Here is a 27,895-nt window from a genome sequence, read left to right on the forward strand (position 1 = left end):
ATTTAAAATAATCTGTGACAGTATATCAGCATTTGGAGGAAGAAGACACTTTCAGTATTTGATGGTCTGTTGTACACTAATTTAACATTAGGTGTGATTTTATCAATGGCTACATGATGCTTCCAGTATTGTTCGGGGACATGGTTTATGAGTAGACACCAGGCTGTGTTTTGTCATGGTCCAGGCTCAGCCTGGTCCACACAGTTCTCAAGTTCAAAGTGCCTGTTCCATGAAGCAAGTGCAGAACGCGGGAGTTCACCTCTTATTAAAGTTCAAATGCTCTGTGAAACAAGATACAGAGGAATCAGACAGTGAGAGTGAGGAGAAAGTCGACGAGCAGAGATGTTAGGAGCTCTGCTTATTGACTTCACATCACGGTTAGTGATACTAGCCGGCCGAAAGGCTAAATTCCGCGCCCCTTTGACTCTGCTCTTGTTCCGGCAGGACGAGCTGAAGAAACTCTACGCGCAGCTGGAGATCTATAAGAGGAAGAAGATGGTCACAAATAACCCCCACCTCCAGAAAAAGCGGTGCTCGAAGAAGGGCTTAGGCCGCTCCATCATGAGGCGGATCACCGAGATCCCGGAGACGGTCACCCGCCAGTGCTCCAAGGAGGACAAGGACGCGGCAGACCACGGCACAGCCAAGGGCGCCGCCCCGGGCAGGAGGAACCCCCAGGAGGCGGCGGGCGGCGCAGGGAAGCCCAGGGAGGAGTCCCTGCGGAACCGCGTCTTCTCGCTCAAGAAATCGCACAGCACCTATGAGCACGTGCGGGAGCAGCCGGGCGGCCCGGGCAGCCCGCCCGCCCCGAGCCGCGGGGAGGAGGAGGAGGCCACGGACGACTCTGCGCTGGGGTCCCCGGCGGGAACGAACCCACCGCGAGCCCTGCAAGACGACAGCCAGGCCGTGTCCACCGAGTCCGTGCCCCTGGTGTGCAAGTCGGCCAGCGCCCACAACCTCAGCTCGGAGAAGAAGCCCGGGCCCCCCCGCACATCCGTGTTGCAGAAGTCCCTCAGCGTCATTGCCAGCGCCAAGGAGAAGACGCTCGGGTTGGCTGGCAAAACGCAGGCATCGGGCGTGGAGGAACGGGCCAGACCCCAGAAAGCTCTGCCGAGAGAGAAAGAGACAAACAGAAAATACTCAAATTCAGATAACGCAGAGACTCAAGGCTCTGCCCCCCCAAACTCCAGTCATTCAGAGGAGCCAAGAAAACCTCAGAAATCTGGGATCATGAAGCTACAAAGGGCCAACCCCCCCACTGCCAATTCTGACCTGAGCCCAGGTGCCACACACATGAAGGACAACTTTGACATAGGGGAGGTGTGCCCCTGGGAGATCTACGACCTGACCCCTGGTCCTGTGCCTTCAGAATCAAAAGTTCAAAAGCATGTATCGATTGTGGCTTCTGAGATGGAGAAAAACCCAACTTTTTCTTTAAAGGAGAAATCTCATCCCAAGCCTAAGGCAGCTGAACTGTTTCAGCAGTCCAATCCGAAGAGCATAGACAAAGCTGAGGTGTGCCCTTGGGAGAGCCAAGGTCAGTCCCTCTTTGAAGATGAGAAGTATTTGATTTCCAAGACTCAGGTTCCCCCGGGAAGAGCTCCAGGCGAGAACAGCGGCCAGCACTGTGCAGCCAGCGTGTGTGCCGGGCAGTGTGAAGAACTGCCTCCCAAAGCTGTAGCATCAAACGGGGAGAATGAAAACCTCAACCGACTAGGAGACCAGGAGAAAAAGACATCTTCCTCTGAGCAAAATGTGCCTGACTCCTGTAACTCAAGGAATAACTTTCAGCAACCTGTAACATCGCGAGCTGAGGTGTGTCCGTGGGAGTTTGAGACCCCAGATCAACCAAATGCTGAAAGAAGTGTAGTTTTCCCTGCCTCTTCTGCTTTAAGTGCAAATAAGATAGCAGGGCCTCGGAAATAAGAGGTCTGGGATACTTTTAAAGTGTAGCATCCCCAGAAAGAAAAGGAGAAGGAAGAAACGCTGAATTTGCTATAAGACAGAAGATACAAGGATCAAAAATTCCCAAGGAGTATTGGTCAGCTGAGGGAAATGTAAAGGGCAGGAGTGGAAAAGGGCATAGTCGGCCAGGGCAACATCAGAATGAAGAAGTTAGCCTGCCCAGGAAGGTCTTGCCCCAGGGAACACTGGGAAAATCTTTACACTTCAGCATGTTTGGGGGAAGTAGCCCTCAGTGTCTGCCCCTGATCAATACTTACGCTTGGAACTTTGAAGATCCCAAGCAAGGCAAACCAGAAGACACAAAAAGGGATGAGACTTTGCAAAGGAGAAGGCGATATCAACGTATATGTCTGAAATTCTAAGTAGCTGACTAAAAAGAACTTACTTTATCTATTTAACCTTGATAGCACTGCTAACTTAATGCATCCAAAAATACCTTTTATATTAATGATTGCTCTCATTTTCTTATAAATGTCTGTTTCAGTACATTGTTGTGTCTCATATTCAAGCATTCCAGATTGTATAATTTTTGCAAATAACTTTGATATTATGTGACACAACACATTTATGCAATCTGCAGCTACTCAATTGTTATTGCACCTTCCAGAATACCTGCTATCTATCAACTTTAGTTGATTCTTGAAGTACAGTACGCTTTCTCTGGCTTGGTAAGCCATAACTGTTATGATAAAACCTTTTAGTTTTGGCTGTGGTTTATATATTATGAATTTGGATTTGACTCTATTATTATTTCACATCATGGTTTGTTATACTGTCTTAATCAGGGTTTTTTATACAAGTTGAGTTACTTGTTTTGCACTTCATGTTAGGACTCAGAAGCTTTATTAATATTGGAGATCAAGTGGTCCTACTTAGTCATATGTCTCAGTAAGTTAAGGACAACTTATCTATTGTTTGTTCAAAGTCAGAGATAGAGAATGCCTTCGTTCCAATTGTGTCCCTTTTAACTCTTTCAGTATTTCATACTTTGCAGCATTTCGTAAGGAAGGAAGAAGCTAAGAGTGAGAAAAATATACTGTGCATTATTATTACCACTGGAAAGCGAAGACTCTAGGAGTAACAAGAGAATTAGAGTACTGCAGAGCCAGGGAATTTGCCTTTAAAACAAAGACAGAAAGGGAGCTCCCGATAGCACTTTCAAGGGTTTATATTTTTAAAGAGAAAAATTATTATAGCATCAAGACCATTATATGGATATATTTTTATTATGCATACTAAATATATAATATTTTAAATTACCTTAAATTCCTTATTCTCATAAACTCTTATTCATTGCTTCAGGCAGGGGTAGAACTTGCCGGGCTCGAATCCCAAAGAGGTTTATAACCAGAGATACTCAAAGCCTATGTGGGCTCTTCATTCTTCCAAGACCTGGAGAACTTCCAAGTCCTGCAAATGGCCTAGGTGAGCTACCAGGCTCAAAAATTTCAAATGTAAGGTTTATTTGCAAGGCAACACAGCCCCCCAAAGCGAATTTTATAAAACGTATTGCATTCCACACTGATCACCTGGCATGGAAATCCGAAGCTGCTGATTTGGCCCTACTGATGTGATCATGCAAAGAGATTCCATTGCAAAGCTCAGTCTCATTTTATTTTAAGATGAATCACTTAAAAATAGAACCCAGACTTCCTTTCTCTCATGCTGAATGCTGAAGTATCACGGCTTGTTCGGCCAGGACATTCATAGCCTAAATAACTGTTTTTCATTTTCTGAGCAGCAAGGAGAACGTGCTAGGAGGATAGAAGATGAGAAAAGGGAATCAGAAGGTGGATACAGGGCTGTTAGGACTATTACTCTCAGTGGAAGATAAAAACTGGGAATTCTCCTATTGATCAAAATTTTCTCAGTGATTTCTATTCAGGAGTAACGTGCATTTCACCGCTGTGCAAAGCCGTGCGTGAATCTTCCTCACCTGTGTGCCTGCTTCGTGCGTTACTCAGGATGGTGGGGTAGGTTTGAAGAGATATAGAAATTCTATTTGTCTGTGCTTTCTTCATTTATTTCCTTCTCCCTTTCCTTTTCAATCAGAGCCTATTTGATGACCTTGAAATACAACTTTTAAGGTATAAAGTTGTGAATTTGGTTTGGAATGTCTAGATACACCTACTTGTTTCATTTACATCCGAGATGTGTTAGCACTTTATTGACTTTTTCAGAAGTAAGCAGTCAGGCATCAGTGACTTTTTATGGCACTTCAGGATGACCCTGCTAGAAATGTGGCCTCAAGAAGACTTGCCAGGTTCTACCTTAGTACAGCCCATAGATTCTCCTCCACCAGCATAAATCAGCAAGAGCGCCTAGGGTCTTTCCTAGACTTTCATTGCTATTATTTATCACCAAGAGAAGTGTAAATCTGCAATCCTTGAGGTTATTTTCCCAGATTGATAATAATAAGCAAGTGAAGAAACACTATTAAGTTCACAAACATTTGCTAGGTTGTCCTTCTCAGTGCATGTGCAGGCTGCATCCTGTCCTTGTTTTTAAGCCAGGGTTTATAAATAAGTAGATTTATACCAGTCTTAATAGAACTGTATATTTTATGCAAGAGTTAAACGCTTTATGACATGAATTATAACCCAACCTATTGTAAACTTTGGTGGCCATATGGATTTGAAACTCGACAGTTCTCTTGTATTTGCTTCCTAGGTTTCTGCATGCAAGTGATGACAGGTAGGACTGAAAAAAACACTGCCTTTTGACTTCTAGCATTTAGCAACTGAGAGTTGTAGAGTCAATAAAGCTGTCAGTCTCTTCACTTAATCTGTGCTTCTTCTGAAACTATTATCTGAAACCTACAGCATCCCACCATAAAATATTTGGTAAATTTATGTTGTGACGTGTTGCAGCATGTAAATACAACTTCTCTGCAATAAAAATATTTATATGAAAGCAATTTGGAGCGATTTGTGTGTTCATCTATCAGAAGTTGAATCTGTTTCACCTATCCAACTTTAGGAGGAATCCCATATACCTTTGGCTTTGGTGCACTTACACACACACATCCCCACGTTGCCTATCTATAGGAACACGTGACTAGCCAGGTGTGGCCTCAGACATGCAGGTTATCATTTGAAGCCAGTAAAACCTGTTAGGACTTGTGGTTTTGATTTAAGAATGCTCTAGCCAAATTGGAACTAATTCAGCTACCTTTTAAAATTTTATTTATTTACTTATTTATTTATTTACTGGCTGCGCCACACAGCCTGTGGGATCTTAGTTCCCTGACCAGGGATCAAACCCCTGTCCCCTGCAGTGAGAGCACAGAGTCCTAACCACTGGACCGGCAGGGAATTCCTTAGCTCCCTTTTTTAACACTGAAGTTCGTTGATTTACAATGTTGTGTTAGTTTCTGGTGTACAGCAGAGGGATTCGGATATATATAATTTCCCATTATGGTTTATTAAAGGATATTGAATATAGTTCCCTGTTCAGCTATCGTTTTAAATTTACTCAACAAACATACCAGGCAGTCTGCTAAGCAGTGATAATGATCTTCAGATGAACAAGAGCTCCAGCAGCACGGAGGCCCGTAAGAGTATCCGGTCCCTGCTGGGGTAACACACAGGCGCGTGAGCAAGTCTTAGAGCCAGGGCTGGCTGAATGGGGAGGGCATGTTCACCAAGCTGAAATTCTGCAAAGCCATCAGGTAGGAAAGGGGAAGAGTGTAAGACTAGAGAGGTAACTGTGCACAGCCTTGCTTCAGATTAACTACCGTGTATCCTTTAGTACTGGGAGCTATCAGCAAGCTTTAAGTAGGGGCATAACCAAGTCACATATTGGAAGGAAATTATTTGCTCCCAAATGATGGGGAGCAGCCCAGAAATGGCCTGAAGTGGGAGGAGACTCGAAGCAGCTAGAGCAGTCAGGAGACTAGTATGAGAGTTGAGTTAAGGGAAAGTGAGGGCCTAAGAGGGAGAGGAAAAACAATTGTTTTTTTTTTAAATAAAAATAGCATCTTCCCATGGGTTTCCTGTTATGTTATACTCCTAGGAAGCCAGAAAAATCAGAGTAATTAGACAACCATGTCAAATATAAATGTTCCTTCTAAGTTTGTTGACATTCTAGATAATTTCAAAAGTTTTCAAAGCCCTCTCTGAAGGACAGTGGACCCCCATATCCTCTGCTCATGAGAAAAGCTGGATGCCAGGTTCATGCTACGGGAAACCTTGATACTGAACTGGGCTGAGAAAGGAGCAAAGGGCTTGCCTAGATGGGGATTTAAATTCCTACCTGGAAGTGGCAGCTCTGAAGCAGCTCCAGAAAAACGCAGGTGTGGCAGGAGGTCAGAGGAGGGAGCTGGATCCGCCCTCTCCCTGCATCAGCTTTCCCTTGAATGGCTCCTGCAGTGGCCCTTCCCCAACTCTTCACACCACTGTGTATTGCACAGTCTGTGTACTCTCAGCACTGACATGCAGAATCAGTGGTTTCAGGTCTTTGATGATCCTAAAGAGCTCAGGACAAAAGTGTTGGGGATTCCTACATTTGTTCCCTACGTCTAAGTCTCTACTTTTGCTTTGCAAGTAAGTTCACCTACACAGTTTTTCTAGATTCCACATATGTGTGTTAATATACGATATTTGGGAAGTGGGGGGTGGAATGGATTGGGAGAGTGGGATTGACATATATACTCTACTATGTATAAAATAGATAACTCATGAGAACCTACTGTATAGCACAAGGAACCCCGCTCAATGCTCTGTGGTGACCTAAATGGGAAGGAAATCCAAAAAAGAGGGGATATGTGTATACGTATAGCTGATTCACTTTGTGTTAGTTTCTGCTAAAACGACATTGTAAAGCAACTATACTCCAGTAAAAGCAAAAAAAAAAATGTTAGGGGATTAACAAGTTGTGGAAATCAAGTCTACTTACGTGGTAAGGAAGACAGGGCCTTTTCAGTGTTTGCTGGAATTGCTTGGCTGATGGCTGTATTATTTTTCATATATTTTTGCACAGTGATAGTCTTGCTTCTTTGTTTTAAATTTAGAAACTTTCTGTTAAAAAAAACCTAAGGGGACTATTCCTATCAGAGATTGACTTTATCAGCCCCCCAAAGCAATCATGTCAATCTATTGTTCTAAAGCAATGCAAGTTAGTTAAGATTTTCATTATTATTACAGCATATTCTGTCCTTTTCCCCCTGAATAGTTAGGACAGAAATAATGTCTTTCTAATTTTGGTTATTTTCTCTTTAAACATTGGTTTCTTGGAAAGTACAAGGGCAAACTTGAAGCCCATTGTCCGCTTTAATTCAGTGTTAACTGGTCAGAAGGCAGATAATGGAAAGTGTGAATTGGTTTTTAATTTCCCTTTCTTTCTCTGTGATGTGAATATAATACTTTGCCAGACAAAAAACTGTCTGATCAAATGAAAACGGAAAATGAGAGATAAATATGGGAAAAATCTGTGTTGCGTAACAGTCACATTCCTAGAAAGAAACATAAGTATGCAAATGGCAGGTTCACAATTCTTGTAGAACATACTTCCATTTCAGCTCAAACAGCAAGGCAGAAAATGCCCTCTTCAAGAGAAAGATTTTAAACCCAGTTTTTCCACTAGCATACCATGGGATTTTATTCCCCCGTGCCTGTTGTCTTGCTGTTCCGTCCATCTGAAATTCTCACCCTCCTTCTTCTTTGTGTCCGCTTCTGATGTGTGCTCCAGTACTAGTGCGATCACAGAACTTTTTGTCCAAAGAAAACCTTTAAGAGTGAAAGCGCAGTGCTGATAGTGACTAATGATGCTTGGAAAACAGTGTAAACAGGGACTATCCCAAGCAGCCTGGGATGTTTGTTTGTTTAGCTCAAATGCTGTGCTCCCTCCATGAAGCATTTCCTAATGCCACATATGAGAATGACTTTCTCCTTCCTCTGTGCTTGCCTTAGGAACGTGCTTAAGTCTGTGACTGCACTGACGCACAACTTAGTTAATTACATACGCCTCTGAATCATCTGCTAAAATAAGAGCTCCTTGAGGGCAAGGAATTCTTTTGTTCACCTCTATATCCCCAATTGCTAGCCCTATGCTTTGCTCTGAATTCAAAAAATACTCGCCGAATTTAAATGTTTGATTGCTAACCATTATCTAAAATACACTTGAAGAGAAAGAGAAACTCAGGAGTTGGATGAAGACTTGCTGCAGAATTTCTAAAATGCTCAATACTAACCAGTCTTCTATCCACATCCTGGCAGTGTCTGAAAACTTCAGATTATAACTGAATCGCAGTAACTCTCCAGCATTACAAGGTAAGAATTGATTTGTCACCATAAGGAGGGAGAAGCTGAAGGTTTGGGACATGGCCCAGTTTGTTAGAGCTATAAAAAATATTTCCATATGTCATAAAAAGTAAGATATGTTTAATTTGGCTGTAGGAACTTGCTTTTAGTTATTTGAACTCTTTTTGGAAAATAAAGCTTGGTGGGGTCTATATAAAATATCTACATAAAAATAAATCCTGATGCTAGTCTTTCAGATGTTGCTGAGAAATGAGGTCGTTTGAACAAACTAGAGGTTTTACTGACTTTAGAATTTCTCATCCATATATTTCATGTTATGGAGAGGTAGCATGGTATGCATGCATTTAACTGTAAAGTTTCATATGTGAACAGAAATATAAAAGTTGTGGATTGATTCAAATCCTCTTGAGATGAATTTTTAAGTGTTTAAATCTAGTCAAGGTATTAGTATTTTGGTAGAAATTTGCAACACTGCTTATGCACCTTGTCCGTGAGACTCCTGGCAAGCTTCCTCCAAATGAAAGGGTCTGGTCCATTAAAAGCTGAAAACATTCCATTCCCTTTGGCTAATGCTTGACCTTTTCGGAGCATCTTAAGTATCAAAGATATAAAAATAACCTGACATTTACATAGCACCTCTCTTCTCATCTCAAAGAGCTCATTGTTATGGGAATTCTCACTGGCATCTTACTGTCAGTGTGTCCTCCTACAGGCACATCCCATTCTAAGGCCTGATCTTATTTATTCCCATTTTTTAAAATTGTATTAGGAGAGTATTTATATGCTTGTTTCCAGATTCACTTAACATAACACAATTCTAGTAATCCAGTTGCTTCATTTGTATCCCAAACATAAATTAAACAGAAGTAAATTATTCCATATCTATTACCATTTAGCAGCTACCTTTTTCTGATTTTTAAAATTCTCCTTTTAAGATTTTGGTTTAATTATCTTTATTTTTTTTATATTTTTATTTTATTTTATTATTGTTTTGCAGTATAATACCTATGTTTTCCACATACGGAAGGTCTAACAGCCTCAGGGACTGCCCCAAGGCCAGAAGTGAATCAGTGCTTGACAGTGACGGGTGGCCAAAATGGCCAAGAAAGGCTGAAAACACTAAAAGTACAGGAGGCCCAGTGCGGAAGAAGAAACCTGATGGACCTAGAAGAGGGTGTTGAAAGCCAGTGCCAGTAGCATTAAGCTGAGAAGTATCAAAAAGGGGCCAAAAAGGGGGAAATAAGAAGCATCCAGGAAGAAACGAACACAGGTAATAGGGAGAGCAGAAACTGTGGATGGCGCAAATCACCGCAGAGAGGGGTAGTCATGGGGTTAGGAAAATGCCAGCCAACTGACTGTAGCGCCAAGTGTCCTCAACAAACAGGGCAGCCTGGGGTGCTGCAGTGTAGAGGAAAAAAAGTAACTTGAACAAGCTCTGTGAAAATTATGATGCTATAGCACAGTAACTGTGCACACAATCAACACTCAACACAGCCACTTCGCTCTTCTTTAAAACGTGGACCCATGGTATCCCTGGTGAGTAAAAGGCTCCCTTCAATCCCGACTCTCAGTTTCCAGGCACTGCAGGAATTAACCTCTATGGTAAGAGAGAGCTGGAAACAAATGCTACCTTTCCCACCTGGAATACCATTTTGACATTTTACATGAATACAAACCAAATCATAAATTGAAAAGGAGTTTTAGAAAACCCACATTAAAAAGAAGTCGTGACGACTGCTGACAACACAGAGGTTGGAGGGAAGAGTTTGTCTTTAAGACCCAGATAGTACGGTTCATAATACCACAGTGGGGTCTCTCTTTAGGCAAAGCTGGTACATGACAATCTAGGTTTATGGCAAAAGAATTCAGACCGTGATTCTTGAAAATAAGCAACTCCCCTAAAGCATTTTTGTAAAGATTTTAAAAAATGCAGTGAATGCCTGATTTTCTAGAAACACATCTGTTGCATGAGACTGTTTGCACCTGTTCTTGTCTGGAGGGCCCTTTGTTTGAATTATTTTTTCCCTAGATTTACAACACCCATAGCTTTTATATGTTCTCTGTTACCTTGATCCTTTTCTCACTTTTCTTATGTGTAACTCATGAAAGCGAAGCATGAGGCTACATTTTGATTTTCTGTTCCAAAAGGTGTCAAGAGCCAGAAATCCATTGGCCTTTGATGAATCCATCCAGAGCATGGGAAATGCTCACACCAAAGATTTCTGGCCAGATTTTCACTGAGCCCTTGAACCAGCCCTTGCCTGACTCAGTGGCTGATGGATAATGGTGAAAGCTTGTTTGGGTTTTGTAGCTTGTGGCTTCATGGACTTTGGTGCAGGGTTTTTTATGCTGTAGATTCTCACTCTTGTGAAAAGGACAAGTGGGGTTTGCCTGGGTTCTCACTGGTGGCCCCTAAAACAAGCCTCCCCGACAGCTAAGATCTGTTCCTGGGTGAGTAGCATTGTTGGCCGGCAGGCAAAGAAGAGATTTGAGTCAAGGTGTTAAAACCTTGGGCTCTGGAAACATAGACCTGAGAAAAAAATGTCTCCACCACTTACTAATTGGATGAATTTGAGTATATTGTACCATCTCTTTGAGTTTCAGTTATTTTGCATGTTGAATGGTGTAATGATTAAATTTTATGTGCCAACTTAACTAGGCTGTGGTTTCCAGTTGTTTGGTCAAATACTGGGCCACATGTCGCTGTGAAGACATTTGTAGATGCCATCACTCTCTACAGTCAGTTGGTTTTAAATAAAATGGAAATTACCCTCAATGATGTGGGTGGACATTATTCAATCAGTTTAAGGTCTTAAGAACAAAAAATGAGGTTTCCTGAAGAAGAAAAATATTCTGCTTCAAAACTATAACATAAAAATCCTGCCTGAGTTTCCAGCCTTCCAGCCAGCCCTACACATTTCAGACTTGCCAGCCTCTACAACTGTGTGAGCCAATTCCTCAAAATAAGTCTCCCTTTCTATCCATCCATCCTATTGGTTCTGTTTCTCTGGAGAACTCTGACTAATACTGATTTTGGTATTGAGTGTAGCTGTAGAGGAACAGAATCTTAAGAGTGAATTTTCTGAATTGGTTCTGAGGTTCCTGGAATTGGTTCTCATTTGATTAGATTTAAATACACAAATGACTCTTCCCGGTGGTGTAAAGAGGGTATTGATAATCCATGGTGTACTGTGGCAATAGAAATGTACAAAATGTCACCACTGGATATTCCTAATCAGATACCTACAGGAGGCAGGGTTCTGGGTGACCATCTATTGGATACCTTAGAATGTTTTGTGAAACTAGTGAGTATAAGGAGATTGGCTTCTTGCTCCTACCTGCTCTGGACAGTATGGGGAAAGAAAAGGATGAGCTCGGGGATTCAAATTCCCACCACTAGCACCACTTAAATCACCTGAAAGTTCCTACGACTGCCTTGAAAGAAATCCTTACCTCCGGTAGCCACAGAGCCGAGCTTTATAAAAACCAGACACAGAATCTCTGCAGTTAGCCGCCGAATTACAATGCAAATTAAATTTCCAACTTTACAAGGTGTTGAAGCAAAGGTGTAGATTGGGAAGGAATGGAGTCCTGAAAATTGGAATGGTGTGTACGGCTAGATCCTGATGAAACTGGGGACACTGAGTCTTCTTCACCTGTACAAACAGCCCCTTCACCCCCACTTGATGAGATGAACCCTGCTTTGCCCAGTGAAATTGTAATGGCCTCCCCGAAGGAATTGCCCTGAAAATCATTCTCCTAGAACATGCTCTCCCCACTCCTCTTTGCTTCTACATCCACAGCTAGACTCAAGTTCAGGTGAGGTGCAAAGAGTGAGCCGTGAGGCAATGTGTCACACCCCAAAGACCACATAATTTTTCCAATGTATCCAGACAGGAATATGGGGCATATTTACAGGAACTGAAATTGAAGTTGTGCGTGATAATGGTAGAAGGATGTAAAGTTGGATCAGACTGAATTTATTGGGCCCAGTAAACAAAGATTCTGGGTCCAATGTTGTAACTTAAAGAGTCAGAAAAGGCTCTGGGTTTTTTTGTTTTGTTTTTGTTTTTTTGGTTGGATGAAACATAGACCAAAAGGTAGCCTACGCTAAATGAAATTGAAATGCCAGAACTTCTTTGGTATACTGTAGAAGAATATATCCAAAGGCTTGGGGAGATTGGGAGGTGAGAGTTGATTTGTCGTGTGAGATCTGCGTGCCCCCATGACCAAGGGACCAGAGGACACAGCTTTCACTATGACTATAAAAAGGTAAATTTGTGAAGGGGGCCTCAGCATCCTTGAAGAACTCTGTTGTCACTCTTCTCTGTAGATCAGAAGTCACAGTGGGAACAGCTGCCACCCACTGGGATCCTTAAATGTCACGGGGATAATTGAATCCCAAGGTGGCAAGGGCCACTGGTGGCGCTTAATCACCACATACCAGGCAGGAATGGTTACCATAACGGATAGCAGAGTCAAGGCAGCAATCAAAATAGTCTGACACACAGAGACCTATGTCATTGGCCAGCTGAGCAGTTTCCCTAAAAGAGAAATAGACGGGCAGTCTCCTACATTCTGGCTTAATTGGCATATGTGGAAAAGTTCTAAGTCAAATGACAGAAGTCTAACTTGAATCACCAAAACTGAGAGTCTGGCCCCTTGAGTCAATTCCCAGCCTGGAGCCAGCTGACAGACCCAGAACCCCTTGAATGAAGAGGAAACTGGGTCTCCTGAAGGATTCCATCACACTGCCAAAAATGTATACTATTAATCTTTCTCTCAGCCTTCTTCAAAGATACCTACTGCCTTTTACAAGGGTGACTCTGCATTGGGGAGAAGGAAAAACATCAGACTTCTCAGGGATGATTGGACCCTAGTTCTGAACTGACAGTGTGGGTCAACAGAGTAGGGGCCTGTGGATGTCAGGTGATCAAGTTTATCTCACATTGGGTCACCAGACCCATCCTGTGGTTATTTCCCCAGTTCCAAAATGCATAATTAGAATAGCAATAGGCAGCAACCAGCAGAATTTCCACATTGTTTCCCTGGGCATGGTAGGAAAGGCCAAGTGGAAGCCACTAGAACTGCCTCTACATAGGATTAAAGTGAACCAAAATCAGTGTGAATTCCTGGACGTATTGCAGAGATTGGCGGTATCGTCAAGGACTTGAAGGATGCAGTGTGGGGGTGGGGGGAGCAGAGGGGGTTGTTTCCATCACATCTCCATTCAACTCACTTTTTTGGTTTGTGGAGAAAACATAGTTCTCGGAGAACGACAGCGTATTATCATAAACGTAACCAGGTGGTGACTCCAATCACACCTGCTGTTCCAAATGTGGTTTGCTTGCTTGAGTAAATTAACATATCCCCTGGTACCTGGTGTGTAGCTGAGCTATTGATCTGGAAAAAGCTTGTATCTCTACACCTGTTAGTAAGGACTACTGGACGTGGTCTGCATTTAGCTGGCAAGGCCAGAAATACACCGTCACTGTCGTATTTCAGGGGCCTGTCAACTCTCCAGCCTGATGTCATAATTTAGTCTGCAAGGACCTTGATTGCACGAGACCTCTTTTCTATAAGACATCATACTGGTTCTTTGCCTTGATGGTACGCTGATTGGAATGACTGAGCCAGAAACAGCAACGACTCTAGACCACTGGCAACACATGATGACATGTCACAGGGTAGGAAATAAATCTGAACAAAAATTCAGGGGTCTTCCACCTCCATGAAATGTCTGGGGGTCCAGGGATGGGGGGCATGTTGAGATATCCCTTCTAAGGCAAAGGACAAGTTGTTCCATCTGGGCCCTACTGTAACCAAAAAACAAACACAGTGACTAGTGGGGCTCTGGATTTGGGAGGCAACACATTACTCACACAAGCGCTTTCCTCTGGTTCATGTATCGAGTGACTAGAAAAGCTGCTAGCGTTGGGTGGAGCCCAGAACAAAAGAAGATTCTCCAACAGGTCTGTGCTGCTTGCCAGCTGCTCTGCCCCTTGGACCCATAGGTCCAGCAGATCCAGCGGTGCTTGAATTGTCAGTGACAGATAGAGATACTATTTGGAGCAGACAGGCCCAGCAGGTGAATCACAACTCAGACCCTTGGGATTTTGGAGCAAAAACCCGCTCTCCTCTGCAGATAACTACTCTCCTTTTGAGAAAGACTTTTCAGCTTGCTACTGGGCCTTAGTAGAGACAGAGCACTCAACCATGGTCCACCAAGCTACCACATGACCTAAGCAGCCCATCATGAACTGGGTGTCATGTAGCCGGATGGTCAAGGGCTTGGAAGTAACATGATTGGAATATTGGTGACAACAAAGTCTGGGGAAGAAGTCTGTGGAGAGACGTCCCTGAATGGGCAAAGAAAAGTGAACGTGTATGTGTCCCAATGCTTAGCGAAGGGTGACCTTGGCAGAGAAGGATTTAATAACCAGGTGGGTAAGGTGATCTGCTCCAGATACCAGTCAGTCTCTTTCCCGTTCACCCCTCCTATTGCCCAATGGGCTTACGAACACAGTGGCTGTGGTGGCAGGGAGGGAGGTCAGGCCTGGGCTCAACAACGTGGACTTCGACTCACCAAGGCCAAGGCGGCTACAGCCACTGCTACCTGCCCAATTTGAGGCCAACACTGAGTTCTCAACATTCCCTCATTTCCCAGAGTGATCAATCAGCCGCCTGGTGGCAGGTGGATTACACTCGTGATGGTGACCAATTATTTGATCAAATACTAATCTGGGTGTTGACGTGAAGGTCTTTTGTAGATGCGATGAACACTTACAGTCAGTTGACTTTAAGGAAAGGAGATTATTCTCCTTAATATAGCTTGGACTTCTCCAGTTGATGGCCTTAAGAGCAAAAACTAAGGTTTCCCATTCTCAAAACTGTAGCATAGATCTTGCCTGAGTTTCCAGCCTGCTGGCCTGCCCTACATTTCAGACGCGTCAGCCTCCACAATTACGTGAGCCAATTCCTAAAAATAAAGCGTTCTCTCTCCCTCTCTCTCTCCCTCTTTCTTTCTCTGTCTCTCTCTCTTTTTATATATGTATATTATTAAAATACATGATTGGTTGTTATTATTATAATTATTAATTCTTTTTTTGTAGAGAGCCCTGACTGATACAAATGAGGAACTAATGGCTGTTACATTATTGGCTTGCTGTAAGAATTAAATAGAATAATATGTGTTCATACCTTAATATATTCCGGCACACAGTAAGCCTTCAGTCAGTGATGATACCGGTGGTGGAGAGAACGGTTATATTATCTCATACACATCTTCTAGGAGTTCTTCAACTGCATTTCACTTGTATTTGCCAAAGCAGCACCAGGGTGGTTCCAAGAGCTATTTCAATTTCTTCTCTTTAAACATCAGGAAAGAATCAGTCAATACTTTCTGCTTCTGGGGGCCGGACAACCTGTAGGCAGAGCATGTTATTGGGGCCTCTTGACCACGGCTCGCCGCTTTTCCTGGACGAGCAGAGGTGAGCGGTGGGGAGGGTGGGGGAGAACCACCAACGCGATCCATGGCACGTGGAGGAGGCTGAAGGCCCAAGGTCACAGGACGTCTCTGTGTCAGGGCCAACAAGCAAGGTCCAGAGCCAGATCCTCAACAGGGCCAAGCAGCAGAGGGGATCCACAGCTGAAGCCAAATGGATCCGAGGCTAAAGGATGGTCTGCTCTTGACGGGGTTCTTTATCTGCCAGGGTCCAGTCAGAAAACAGACACCACACTGCTTATTAGGACTGGGAAAATTTAACATAAAATTATGAACCAGTAACAAGGGATTGACTTCCAAGAGGGAAGAGAAAACTCTTCATAACACAGAAATAGCAGATGCAGAGCTCAGCCCCTGCCTCTAGGGCTGAGAGAGGGTGCCCAAGGAAGGAATAAACATGGAAGCTGCCCCCCTCCATGTCTAAGCCCCCCTTGTTGGAGAGGATCTGTCTGTGCATCTGTCTGTCCATACACTGGATGGAAGAGGAGTTTCCTGAGAAGCCACAGGGCAGGACTGGCTGCCAGGAACCTCCCCGTGGACCTCACTGAGTAGCAATGGAAATCACTGGGGGGTGTGTACCTCCAGCTCTCCAGTGCCCCCTTGCAGGAAAGCCACCTTCCATGCCATGAGAGCAGGAAAAATACAGGCCCAGAAAGAAAAAGAGAAGCCTCTTCCTCTTCCATTTCCAGCATCTCTCCCATGTGCTCAAGTGTCAAGGACTGACGTTGCACCAGCTGACAAAGGAGAAGTGTTCCAGGATCCGTCCCCAGGAGCACAAAGCTGGGCAAAGAAGGAGGATTTGGAGCTGAGACAGTGATAACCAGCAGAGATGCAAAGTAGGTGAAATGAAGGCACAGGTTTGGAGAAATGTTCTGAGTCCATCAAGGTCATTTTCAATGTCACGCTCACGACCTCTGATGAGGGAGTACTGAGACTAGCAGAATATTGTGGACATAACAGCTCTTGAATTAATCTTCTCCTAAGCAAGTTCTCTAAAGCTGCCCTCCCCAACCCAGTGCTTAAAAGAAATGAAATATACCAGCTCCCTATTTGTCTTGGCAGGTTGGCCTGAGTCCTAATGAGATGTCTGTGGCGTGCTCTGTGTTAGGGCTTTGTGTCATTACTAGTAATTTCTCAGAGCATAAGCTGGAACTAAAGAAAGGGAGATTTGGAGTCAACATTGGCTACAGGAGCATACAAACCCAATTTGAATATTTTAAAATGTAATTAATCACTACTATGAATTGTATGACGGAATTCACCAACTCGGAGTCAAACCAGTTCCTACCGCAATTTAATTGGACTTCTTAACCGTACAATCACATAACAGATGTGTTGAGGGACACTGGGAAATCTTTCCCAGAGAAATGTTTAAGAGAACTTTACCAACCCTAGTCTCAAAGGACTTCATGTAGGTATAATCACTCCTTTTTCTCTTTCTGCTGCTGAAATGTGGAGAGTCTATGAATAATTGGAGTTGCACGTGGCAACCTAACCTGCATGACCAGAACTAGCATTCAAGTAGGCTAACGCCCCGGAGATGCACCATCTGTTAACTCCAGGTCTGGGAGAGTCTTCTTTTCTGGCTGGGAAGCTTGTTTTTCCTGAACTAAACTAATTAGCCTCCTGTAGACCCGGCTCCGCGCCAGTGTTGAGGGAGGTGTTTGTAGAAGAAGCCTTCTAGCCAGGACACAGAACAATGAGAAGGCCACAAAGAACTTTCAAGGAAGGGGTCTCAGCTGTGTGTCACAAACAATGACGACAAGAGATATTCAGACACAGGGACAACCAATGTGCATGACTGCGCCTGGGCAGGACTCACGAGGAAGCCAGCACAGACTTTGCCTGACGCTTTGATGTATTTTCTTTGGTGGTGGAGCGGGGTGTAGGGTTCCAGTAGGAGAAAGACCTGAAGTGGGTAATTATACAATTCCTGGAGTCCAGTTCCACTTCATCGACTCGTTAGTTCTGTGACTTGAGGCAAAGCGCTCATTAAGCCTCAACCTGCTTTATTCCCAAAGTGAGAATGACAGATGATTTGTCTACCCAAAATGAGACTCTGTAAACAGTCAAGTTCCATCGGTGTTTATGATTATTCGGAAGGTATACTTAACAAGATGTGATGAGTCAGAATATCTTTTCTTGGCCCTCCCTCCTTATACTCACCTTTGAAAAGAATTGCATTTAAATACATTTGAAAGAAAAACCACCTTCAGCTGCATAATTCACCCTGAATAAAGACAATAGGAAGTGAAACCACATTCCAGGTCCATACAGGTACATTTGTTTGTTCCTTCTTTTAACCCAAAGAAGGCAGTGATTCTTTCAAAGCCACAAGCAAATATGCCAAGTGCCCGGGTTTCAATGGCAGATGACAGCTGAGAGTCCAGGACGAGTGGAAGGCTCTATTTTTAGTTTTGAGTCAAAGAATAAAAAATCAGACCTTCCTGTGGGAATCATCGACACTGAGTCATGCAACACCATCAGGCCGGAATAAAATAGCTCTATAACCCAAAGCGTTCATTACCTGAAATAAAGAAACAGAAGCAGCTTTTGAGATTCCTCTCTCCATACCCTTCGACTCCAGGGCATTCACTGAAATGAGCCTGTTGCCCTGAGTCAGTGCAAATGAACCCAGCAGCAGACCTGGCTGTGCAACGGGAAAAGGTGGGGAGAGTGGGGGGTGCTTAAAAAATCAGTACAGATTAGAAATTAAGGATTCTTTAAATCCAAGGCAAGGAAAGAAGCACCAGTCACTCTAAATGTTATTCAATCAATTGTTTGACTGATGATGTCTAAGCTTTCTGCCCAAACTCTACTCATGAGTCTGTTTGCATTTTCAAGGTCGAAAAACACAGTACCGGGTTACTTCGGGAATGCACAGAATGTGAAGACAAAAACAATATTTGATGTTGTCCAGGTATTACAGATTTGGACTCAGAAATGTAGATCTGATTTAAACCCCTTCACTTTTAAAGTTAAGTAACTGATGGGACTTCCCTGGTGGTCCAGTGGTTAAGACTTTGCCTTCCAATGCAGGGAGTGAGGGTTCACTCCCTGGTCGGGGAGCTAAGATCCCACCTGCCCTGTGGCCAAAAATCCAAAACAGAAAACAGAAGCAATATTGTAACAAATCCAATAAAGGCTTTAAAAATGCTCCATGTCAAAAAAAAAATCTTAAAAAATAAAAAAGTGAAGTAACTGAAACCCATAGAATTGTAACAATTTTCCCCCATCAACTAATAAGTAAGTAACAGAGCAGGATCTAGACCACACAGAGCAGAAATACTCAAAGACTATAATGGTTAAGGTCCTGATTTCAACAGGGGAGGGAGTAGTTTCCAAGAACTGCCAACAAAGGTAGTGGAAGAATCCTACGAGGGTGAGTCAAAAATTATCCGCACTCCAGTTATATTAAAACTTCTGTAAATTCTACAGCCAGAGTGCAGATAACTTTTTAACTCAGCCTCATAGATTCACAGCTGGAAGCAGCATAGAGATCATCTCTTCTGACCCTCTCAGTTTAGAGAGGAAGCAGGACTAGACAGAGTATGGTGCTGGCCCAGAGACATTCAGCTGGTTGACGACAGAGCCTGGGCTAGAACCTGGGTCTCCTGATCTTTGCCTGGGGACCTTTCCACTTCATTAGCATTGAGATTCTTCTCAGGCAAAATTCTAGAATAGGTTATTAAACAGATGGCATGGGAGCATTTAAAAAGGAAAGCAATCATTAGCAGTCAGCATGGGTTCAGTGAGAACAAGTCAGTCATGCCAGGCTAACCTCATTTCCTTTTTGATATGGTGACAAACAAATGTACACATCGTTGCAGGATGCAAAAAATGGGGGCATACGCCCACAGAATTGAGGTGAGCGACATTCACCCAGCTTAAGGTCACAGCCAACCTATCCCAGTCTATACTTCTCTTTTCCTTGTTTCCCTGGCCCATGCTGTTTTCAGAACTCTAGAATCCTCTATTTCCCCACCTAAGACTGGAGCCAGTGAGAATCTACAGTCTTCCTCTTAGAAACTTCATGTAGCTGGGATCCTTTAGCCTTTTCCAAATAGAAGATATGGGACTTAAATATTTGCAGAATTTGTTTTGCTTGTGAATACTAAATACTGGGGAGAAGGCACATAAATATAATATCCTGAGTTGAGGAAGACATTGGGAATTTTAGATTCACTTGATTTTTCTAGTGTTCTTGGGCAAATACCTTGCATCCTTAAATGCCAAGAGCCCCAGGAAAGGAAGATATCATTACCAGTGATACATGCAGAGATGAACATCTCTCAGTTTGTAATGAAATCAAAGTATCAGGCTGTCCCGTGGATGGTCATGGTATGTAGTATTATGCAGATGAGATATAGATGAGCTTTGAGAGGATTTTGAAAACTTTGCAAAGGTAGAAGGGGTTTTAATCAATATAAATCCTTGTCAAATCCCTGCCTTGGGTTGAGCTTACTTAGTAACATTGCCCACTACCAGGATGTCAGAGGGCAACCCAAGGTCACCACAGTTTTCTAGATTAGGGAGGGCCACCCAGGAATGTTAATAAAATATACAGTGAGCCTTAATTGCCCAAGACTTCCATGGTCTCCTCATCAAGCATTGAAACCAGATTTTAGGAAACAGCCTGTGTTGATTAATGGTTTTAGAGTTCTCTAGAAGCTGACCACTGCTCTATTCCTGGCTTTTTAGTGTTTAATTCATGTCCTGGATGAAAGCATATATTCCTTGTTGATCAAGTTAGTAGCCAAAAATTTAGGCTCAACTTCCTACTAATTAACTCCATGCAAAGATGGTGCAGCCACAGGAGAAAGTCAGTACCCCCCACTGGAAGTGGTAAAATAGAAGCTGGATGAAGCCTGGTGGAGACACAGCCCAGGGGATTTCATGCATCTATGAGGCTATGAGCCTAAACAGTCTTTAAAAATTCTATTTTGTGATTCAGTTATTCTAAAATAAAGGTGCATGGAACTATCTGAAGTGCAAATGAGTAGCACTTATTATTGGTTGGGAAAAGTAATGTTTGTCTTTTCCATGGCTTTCTCTTCGTTTCGCCTGTCCAAGGTGACACATGCCACATGTGTTCAATATGCTGCAGACCTGGATGACTAGTTCAGAGGAGGGCAGCCCACACCAGGGAGCCTCCGAGGTTAAACAGGTGAAAGTGAGTCACAAGTGGATGTAAAAAATTGTATTTGCAAGACAATGTTTGGATGAGAAAAATATCCCAGAGGAAAAGTAATCTGTGTATATATCCTAGTTTAGAGGAAATATTATTGCACTTACGGGTAGAAATTGGTCCTATTTTAAATTCCATTTAAAATCAAAGAACTCGAGATGTTTTCTGATCATTTTTCAAATGGAAGTCTCCAGGGTGCTTTCAAACAACTATGTCGCAAGAGGAGCTCTCCCCTATAAAAGGGAACTCTCTCCCTTTTGAAAGGGAGTCCAAGGGTGCGTGGCTCCACAGGGGCTGGTGAGCACGCGTCTTTGTCAGTTCTCAAAGTCCCTCCTGCCAGAATCAGTCTCAATCACTCATACCTTCCCCATTTTCCTAAACATCGTAGTCAAAAGAATGCAAACAAAACAAAAATAGAAAGTATCCCTGTAATCTAGGATCTGCCTAGTGAGTGGCAGAGAAATGGATGGAAGTCCCAGGTTGACATCACTTATGGTAGGAGTGGTGGCCGAAGAGCCAGGAGCACAAGGTTCCTTCCAGTTTTCATGCTTCCATCACTTTTGGTCCTCTTTCTCACATTCTTCATGAATCCCCACTTTGGGGGGGAAGGATTCTTAGAGATTGGATATTTGAGCTAAAGCCCAAAAGATGAGAAGAATTCAGCTCCAGGAAGAGGTTTTCAGGCAGACAGATCTGCAGGTGCCAATGTCCTTGGGGAAGGCAGCTTGGCGTTGTGCTTGAGGAACTTACAGAAGCTGGAGGGGCCGTGAGAGACAGGAGAGTAGGGGGAGCTGCCGAGGTTGGAAGGGGCCAGATCTCACAGGACCTCTGTGCCACAGTCAGGCATTTCAGATCTTTATCGGCACCCTGAAGACAATAAAGGAGTGTAAGCTGGGCAGAGACATGTCATGAGTTATGATGTTTAAAACTTCCTCAAGCTGTTCTGTGGAGAACAGGTTGCCAGGAGGGCAATAAGCAGGAAGACCAGCTTGGTGGCAACTCAAGCTGTAGGAGCAAGAATGATACAATTTCATGTAGAAGGGCAGAAGGAGGAAGTGGGAAACTGAGATGCAGTTAAGAGGTAGAACTGGCAAGACTTGCAGCAGACAGCTGAGATGCTCTTGTATGGATAATCCCGTGAAGCATAAGTGGGTTTTCAAAACCCAGTGTACAAATGCAAGACATGGCTATTACCATAACAACACAGACCAAAATGTGTGGTTCAGGCTGTTAAATGCTACTCTTGGTAAACATGCTTGCTAAATTTATTCCTGAATATAAGGAGGAAAGAGTCCCATCTATACATTTTCCCACCAGACAATTCAGTAGACAGGACAAAAAATCGTCAACAATAATTACTGTCCCAATTATATCCCACTCTAACTCCCCCACCCCACCCCCACCCCATGGACAGGCTAGAGTGACTCCTTTTGAGACAGAGCTGTCCTTGTATATCTGGGCAGCATCTTGAACTTTCCAGTTCACACTTGCAACTTCATGCTGCTCCCATGACTGGCTTCCAAGAGAAGCATTCCCACTCTTGCCCAGGGAGTCATCTAGGACATCCTGACAGCCTTCCTTCTTCTGCCTGGCGCTGGGAGTTGCAAAAGAGGCATCCCTATAGCCAAAATAGCCATGCGGTTATGGAAGCCCCAAATCAAACCACTTACATGATATTGTATAGAAAGATGAAGTGGTTTATCATCTGAATTTTTTGTCTTTGACTATAAGGATGAGCTTTATTTAGACATAGCCAAAATCACTGCTCCATACAGAGCTCTAGGGCTACCCTGATTCTGGAAGATGCTATATAAAACTCAGTTCTATTTCCAAGACTGCTATAGAACCAAAATAAACCATCAGCAGTCTGTACATTCATTTATACATACATACTGTACCTTCTCTAACCAAAAATATTCACACAACAGATTGAATTCAATATGCTTTCCGTGAAGATGTTATTCTGAAGAACAGAAGTGCTATTACCTAAAATTAAAAAGATAAGAACATTAATTGCACAGTGATTCCATTGCCTCCACACTATCTCCACGGATGAGTCTCTTAATTGCTCCAGTCACAAAGTGATCCAAATAAGAATCTCAGTTTAACGAGAAAGTATATGGTCGAATCCTTATATTTTGGGCAGGCTGCATTCAGAAGTCAGAAATTAACAGCTGTGTTTCAGGAAAAGTGTCTTTAGAATATTTCCAATCCACTTGGGATCAGTATTTGCTTTCTAGATATTGCAAAGCAGGAAATAGATATTAATATAAAGTGGGCAATGTGGAGTCCCTTTGAAATCGTACTTTTTTTTTTTCGGTTAAATACAGACTGTTCTAAATGATATTACTCAAAGTTAGTAAGAATGATATCAATTACTAATAGCATTAGTAATTGTTCTCGTCCTTTTTGAAAGCACTTAAGCAATATGAATCAAAAGTAATAAAAAATTATACCTTTTACATACTTTTATCCTCAACTAATGAAATTATAGCCTAATAAAATATTCCAAAACGTGGGGAAAAATCACATGAATAAAGAAGTATTTCAGATCATTCATAATAGTAAAGAAATGGAAGAAATCTGTTTATCTAACAATAGGGAAATAGTCACACTGTGGCACATTCACTCAATCTAATACAAAAATCTTTTTAAAATTAGGGTTATAAAGACTACAAAACAGTATGAATGATGCTTAGGATATGATATTAAATAGTGACTCAAGCTTTATAATTACTTGACTAGTAAAATATAAAAAGGAAATGCCTATTTTGGTAAGGCCAAGTATCTAAACTGGATTTAGCATTTTTCATCAAAGAGACAGTATCAGACAGATGATATCTGCACAGACTCTGGCTTCTCCAAGATCCTGGTGTCTTACTTAAAGGCATTTATCAGTCAGGATTCAATGAGGGGAGCAGAAGGACTAGGAGTGAGAGAAGAAGGGGTGTATCATGGGGCTGGATTTTATGGAACGTTGGCTGCTGACTGGGGACACTCTGCGGCACTTCCTATCTCTGTACCTGAGGTTGGCCTGACGTCCACAGAACAGCCAGCAATGCGGGGAGAACGCTGAGTAGATGAGAACACGGGCAAACGAGAACCCAAAAGGATAAACATCTGAGGACCCAAGTCCCCTGGAATGGCCTTTCTGTCACTTGCACTAAAGAGTTGTAACTGATCAAAGCAGATCAGTCACAACACTGGGAAACGTCCAATTATTTGGTAGACACTCAATACTGACCTATCTGGCAACAGAACCCATGGAACTGAATGACTGATGGCCTACTCCAGATACCAAATGGGCAGGGCCAGGGTAGAGCTGGGAAGGCTAAAGGAATTAAAGAGACTGAGGGGCCAGTGGGGAGAAAACAAGAGAAGTCACGTGAAAAATCGGGAGATTAGCAGCTTTGAGGGTCTAGGAGGAAAACGCTTCCTGTCCACCAAGGAACTTGGGAATCAGCTGAATGGAGTAAAGCAGCCCCTCTCTAACTGCCACCTTCTGTGCCTTCTGTGCAGGTTATAAAGTGGAATGGAAACTTGACCTTTGGGGAAAAGCTGCTTTATGTGTTCTCACAGCCTCCTTCTGTGTTTGGGGCCCGCTGACAAAGGCATGGTACCAGGGGGACGCATTGTGAAGACAGCCAAGATGAAGCGCTATCCATCAGGGCTGGTACCTAGGACAGCGTCCAGGCCTCTAACATACAACTGTGCGCAAATCCGTGGAAATAAAAACCAAGGAAACCAAGATTGAGTGTCTATAATGCCTTCAAGTCCACTTGGAAAATGCCAATAATTAGTCCTTTCTGGACATAATATATGATTCCATATGACTGATTTTTTTTTCTCTGTCAAGTTCACCAGTTAATAATAATGACCTATTGCTATGCCTTGAAAGTAAAAGGTAATCTTGTAATCATTTCCCTCTGAAGCGGAATTCCTTCCCTACCACTGTCCTCCCCAGTATATCCTTGTCCCCTAGGACTCTAAATAGAATATTCTGTTGCAAATACGCCATTGTCGGGAGAGGGAAGCTTTGGCCCCAAACCCTTGTCTCTGAATCCCAGGCTTCTGTCTGTCCAGCCCTCTGAGAAGTAAGTATGATTTGTAAGTAAAAGGCACCCTGGGGCTCACCTAGACTCACAATATAGCTCTACAGATTTCATGTCATCTTGTTATCTGGGTGTTGCCTTCAGGACCTTGAAAATAATGCTTAAAAATATTCACATTTCTCACATCTAAAGAAAGTTTGTTATTCTTTTTTTCACATGCAACCTTGTTGGAAAAAGAGTGGTGGAAGCTTATTATAATACAACAGAGTTAAAGAAAGGAAGAAAAGAACGCATCAGGATAAAGACAAGACAATGGAGAAAAAGTAAGCTGCTTCGAGGATGAGAATAGAAACTACAGTGTATTTCTAACATCCTGCGAAGCTGAGCTGCACCTAGAGCCCATGCTCTGCAACAAGAGAAGCCACCACAATGAGAAGCCTGCACACCACAGCAAAGAGTAGTCCCCGCTCACCACAACTAGAGAAAGCCCACATGCAGCAACGAAGACCCATCGCAGCCAAAAAAAAAAAAAGAAAAAGAAAAAGAAAGAAACTGAGCTGTACATTTGACTCATAGTCCTAGCTCCCAGGGCAAAAATGGAGAAGTGGTTTTTACCAATAACATTTACTTTTTATAGTTTTTCAGGGGACGTTTTAAAATCTCATGTTAAGTGTTCTAAAAAAAAAAAAGAAGCTACAAAGAAGCAAACAAGCAAAAACCACAAAGGAACACGAGGTGACTCTGGGAGGTGTAGCTATGTCTATTATCTTGATTGTGGTGATGGTATCAGCTTACCTACATCCAAACTCATCAAAGTGCACACTTGGCGGGCAGTTCTTTGTATACAAAGTATACCTCAACCAAAGCTCTTTAAAAAACAAACATATGCACATTTTAGCCTTTTCCTAGTATTATCAAACAATAGGTCTGCTGAACAGAAATCTATAACATGCCATCTTCAGAACAGAACATAACCACAGACCATTAAAAGCATCCTGAGTCTGGTGTATAGAATGTGGGTGATCTGTGATAACAAAGGGATAGAAATAAAGTCGCCGGGGCCCGGGGGGTGGATAGCATCTCTGCTTCATATATTTCCACAGAAGTCAGTGCCCTTCAAAATACAGGAAGAGTGAGTTAATCTCAATTACAGAAGTGAGTCAGATCAGGAGATATTTGCAGCTTTTACGCTGATCCAAGAACCACTTAACATTCATTTGGTATGTACTCACACGCTGATGTTTTTAAGGTAAAATGAGATTTTAATATAATAAGATTGCAACTGGTTAATAAGAAGGCTACAGTTTCACGCATACTAGTCTGCCTGTGAGGATAGCCTGGCTGGTTACTCCTAAGTCATATACATATGACTTTTTGTGTGTGTGTGTACTGTTGGTTTGCTTTGCTTTACAACTTTATTGAGGTATAATTGATGTAAATAAATTGTCCCTATTTAAAGTGTATTATCTGATGAGTTTTGACATAATAAACTCCCATGAAACCATCATTACAGTCAAGTTAATGAGTCTTTTTATCACCCTTAAAAGTTTTGCTTGCCTTTTTCTCACTGTATCTTTTGTTATCCTTGTTTTTTAATCTGCCTGTTTCCACTCTACAGCAAATGACTTACTTTTTAGCATCACATTCATTGTGACACAATGTAGAGTTATCATTAACCTTTTAAACTGGGACGGATGATTCTGTCACTTTTATAGGTATTTTTATAGGTATTTTATAGGTAAAGGGATTTTCTCTTGGGCAGAAAAATGTAGACTCCACAGGTGAATTAGTCTCTTTATGTATTGAAATCTTATGTATTTAAGATTTAAGATGGGCTAAGATGACCAGAAGAACTGGCCGGTCATCTCTTATGTCTCAGCAAGGGAGTAAAACATTCAAAATGGAAAGCAGGTGAGTGGGTGTTGGGGGGATGGTACCCCTTTCCAATATGAGGAAACCGCATAGGGAAAAAATACCCAAAGTCTAAAATGTTATGGTAGGAACCAGTCCATAATCCCACCATAAAAGGGGCAAAGAGTTTAAAAGATGCGAGGTACTGGTGAAGGTCCTAAAAAAAGAGAAAAAAGGAAGAATAAGCAGGGGGGGAGGAAGGGAAGAGAAGGAGGCAGAAAAGGAGACAAAGAAGATATTAAGAATAACAGAGAGGAGGGACTTCCCTGGTGATCCAGTGATTTAGACTCCGCGCTTCAACTGCAGGGAGTGCGGGTTCCATCCCTGATCAGGGAACTAAGATCCCACATACTGCGTGGCCCCCCAAAATAAAAAATAACAGAGAGGAAAAAAGAGGAACAGAAAACATGGCAGTAGGGCTTTGGGGTAAACGATATACTCAGAGGTTCTTCTGTGGTAAAGTAACCAAAGAAGCTCTTGTAAACAAGCAAACAAATATGTTGCCCACCATTCCAGTTCTACAAGGATCCAGTCATTAGCCACTGAAGTCACTCACTGAGGGTGCGCCTTGCAGATAATTCAGGATGAAACAAAACCAAACCAGGAACTGTTCTGTGCTTTTGGATATAGTGGCCCCTAGAGAGTTAAGATGTATATCTGGGGAAGAGTTTCGAGGACCTCAGATTCTTGCACCTTCCCAAACATGAGAAGCACTAAAATTATTATCTTGAGACAGCTGTTTTCTGGGATTAGCAGTCATCTTTTACCAAGATGCATGCTTAACTACATCCCAGCCAAAAATTTTCATATATATCCTGGCTTCTCTCCTACCTCTTCGGAGCAGTTCCTCAGAGCTGTCGTCTCCTGGGCTTGAGTCCTCAGTAAGGTCCCTCGATAAAACCGAAACGCGCTGCTCTTAAGTTGTGCATGTTTTTCCTGTGGATCGCTGTGAAACGGACATCCACAAATGGCGCAGACTGTGACCCTGCAGCTGGGTAGACAGCATTTGACTCAG

General features: G+C 42.8%; 1 protein-coding gene and 1 long non-coding RNA gene across 7 annotated transcripts in view; one reads left to right on the forward strand and one right to left on the reverse strand.

The window, feature by feature from the left end:
- The window catches only part of GPR158 (G protein-coupled receptor 158), a 315,313-nt gene extending 313,244 nt beyond the window's left edge, over positions 1–2,069 (forward strand). Inside the window, exon 11 of the mRNA XM_057732013.1 lies at positions 445–2,069. Coding sequence (XP_057587996.1) covers positions 445–1,926 — 1,482 coding nt within the window. The 3' untranslated portion in view covers positions 1,927–2,069. The remainder of the gene's footprint in view (positions 1–444) is intronic.
- LOC130851538 (uncharacterized) lies at positions 1,001–27,895 on the reverse strand. Of its 6 annotated transcripts, none has more exons than XR_009053220.1 (7): positions 27,712–27,895; positions 15,426–15,649; positions 7,554–7,691; positions 6,220–7,417; positions 5,453–5,538; positions 3,226–3,719; positions 1,001–1,107 (listed from the first exon to the last, which is right to left on the reverse strand). It is a non-coding gene; the product is annotated as an uncharacterized LOC130851538 (long non-coding RNA). The 6 variants fall into 6 exon arrangements; XR_009053221.1 differs by having other exon boundaries at positions 6,220–6,432; positions 6,862–7,691; XR_009053219.1 differs by having other exon boundaries at positions 3,226–3,395; positions 3,495–3,719; positions 6,220–7,691.

The sequence above is a fragment of the Hippopotamus amphibius genome, chromosome 4 (assembly GCF_030028045.1).
Source record: "Hippopotamus amphibius kiboko isolate mHipAmp2 chromosome 4, mHipAmp2.hap2, whole genome shotgun sequence".
NCBI lineage: Eukaryota > Metazoa > Chordata > Mammalia > Artiodactyla > Hippopotamidae > Hippopotamus > Hippopotamus amphibius.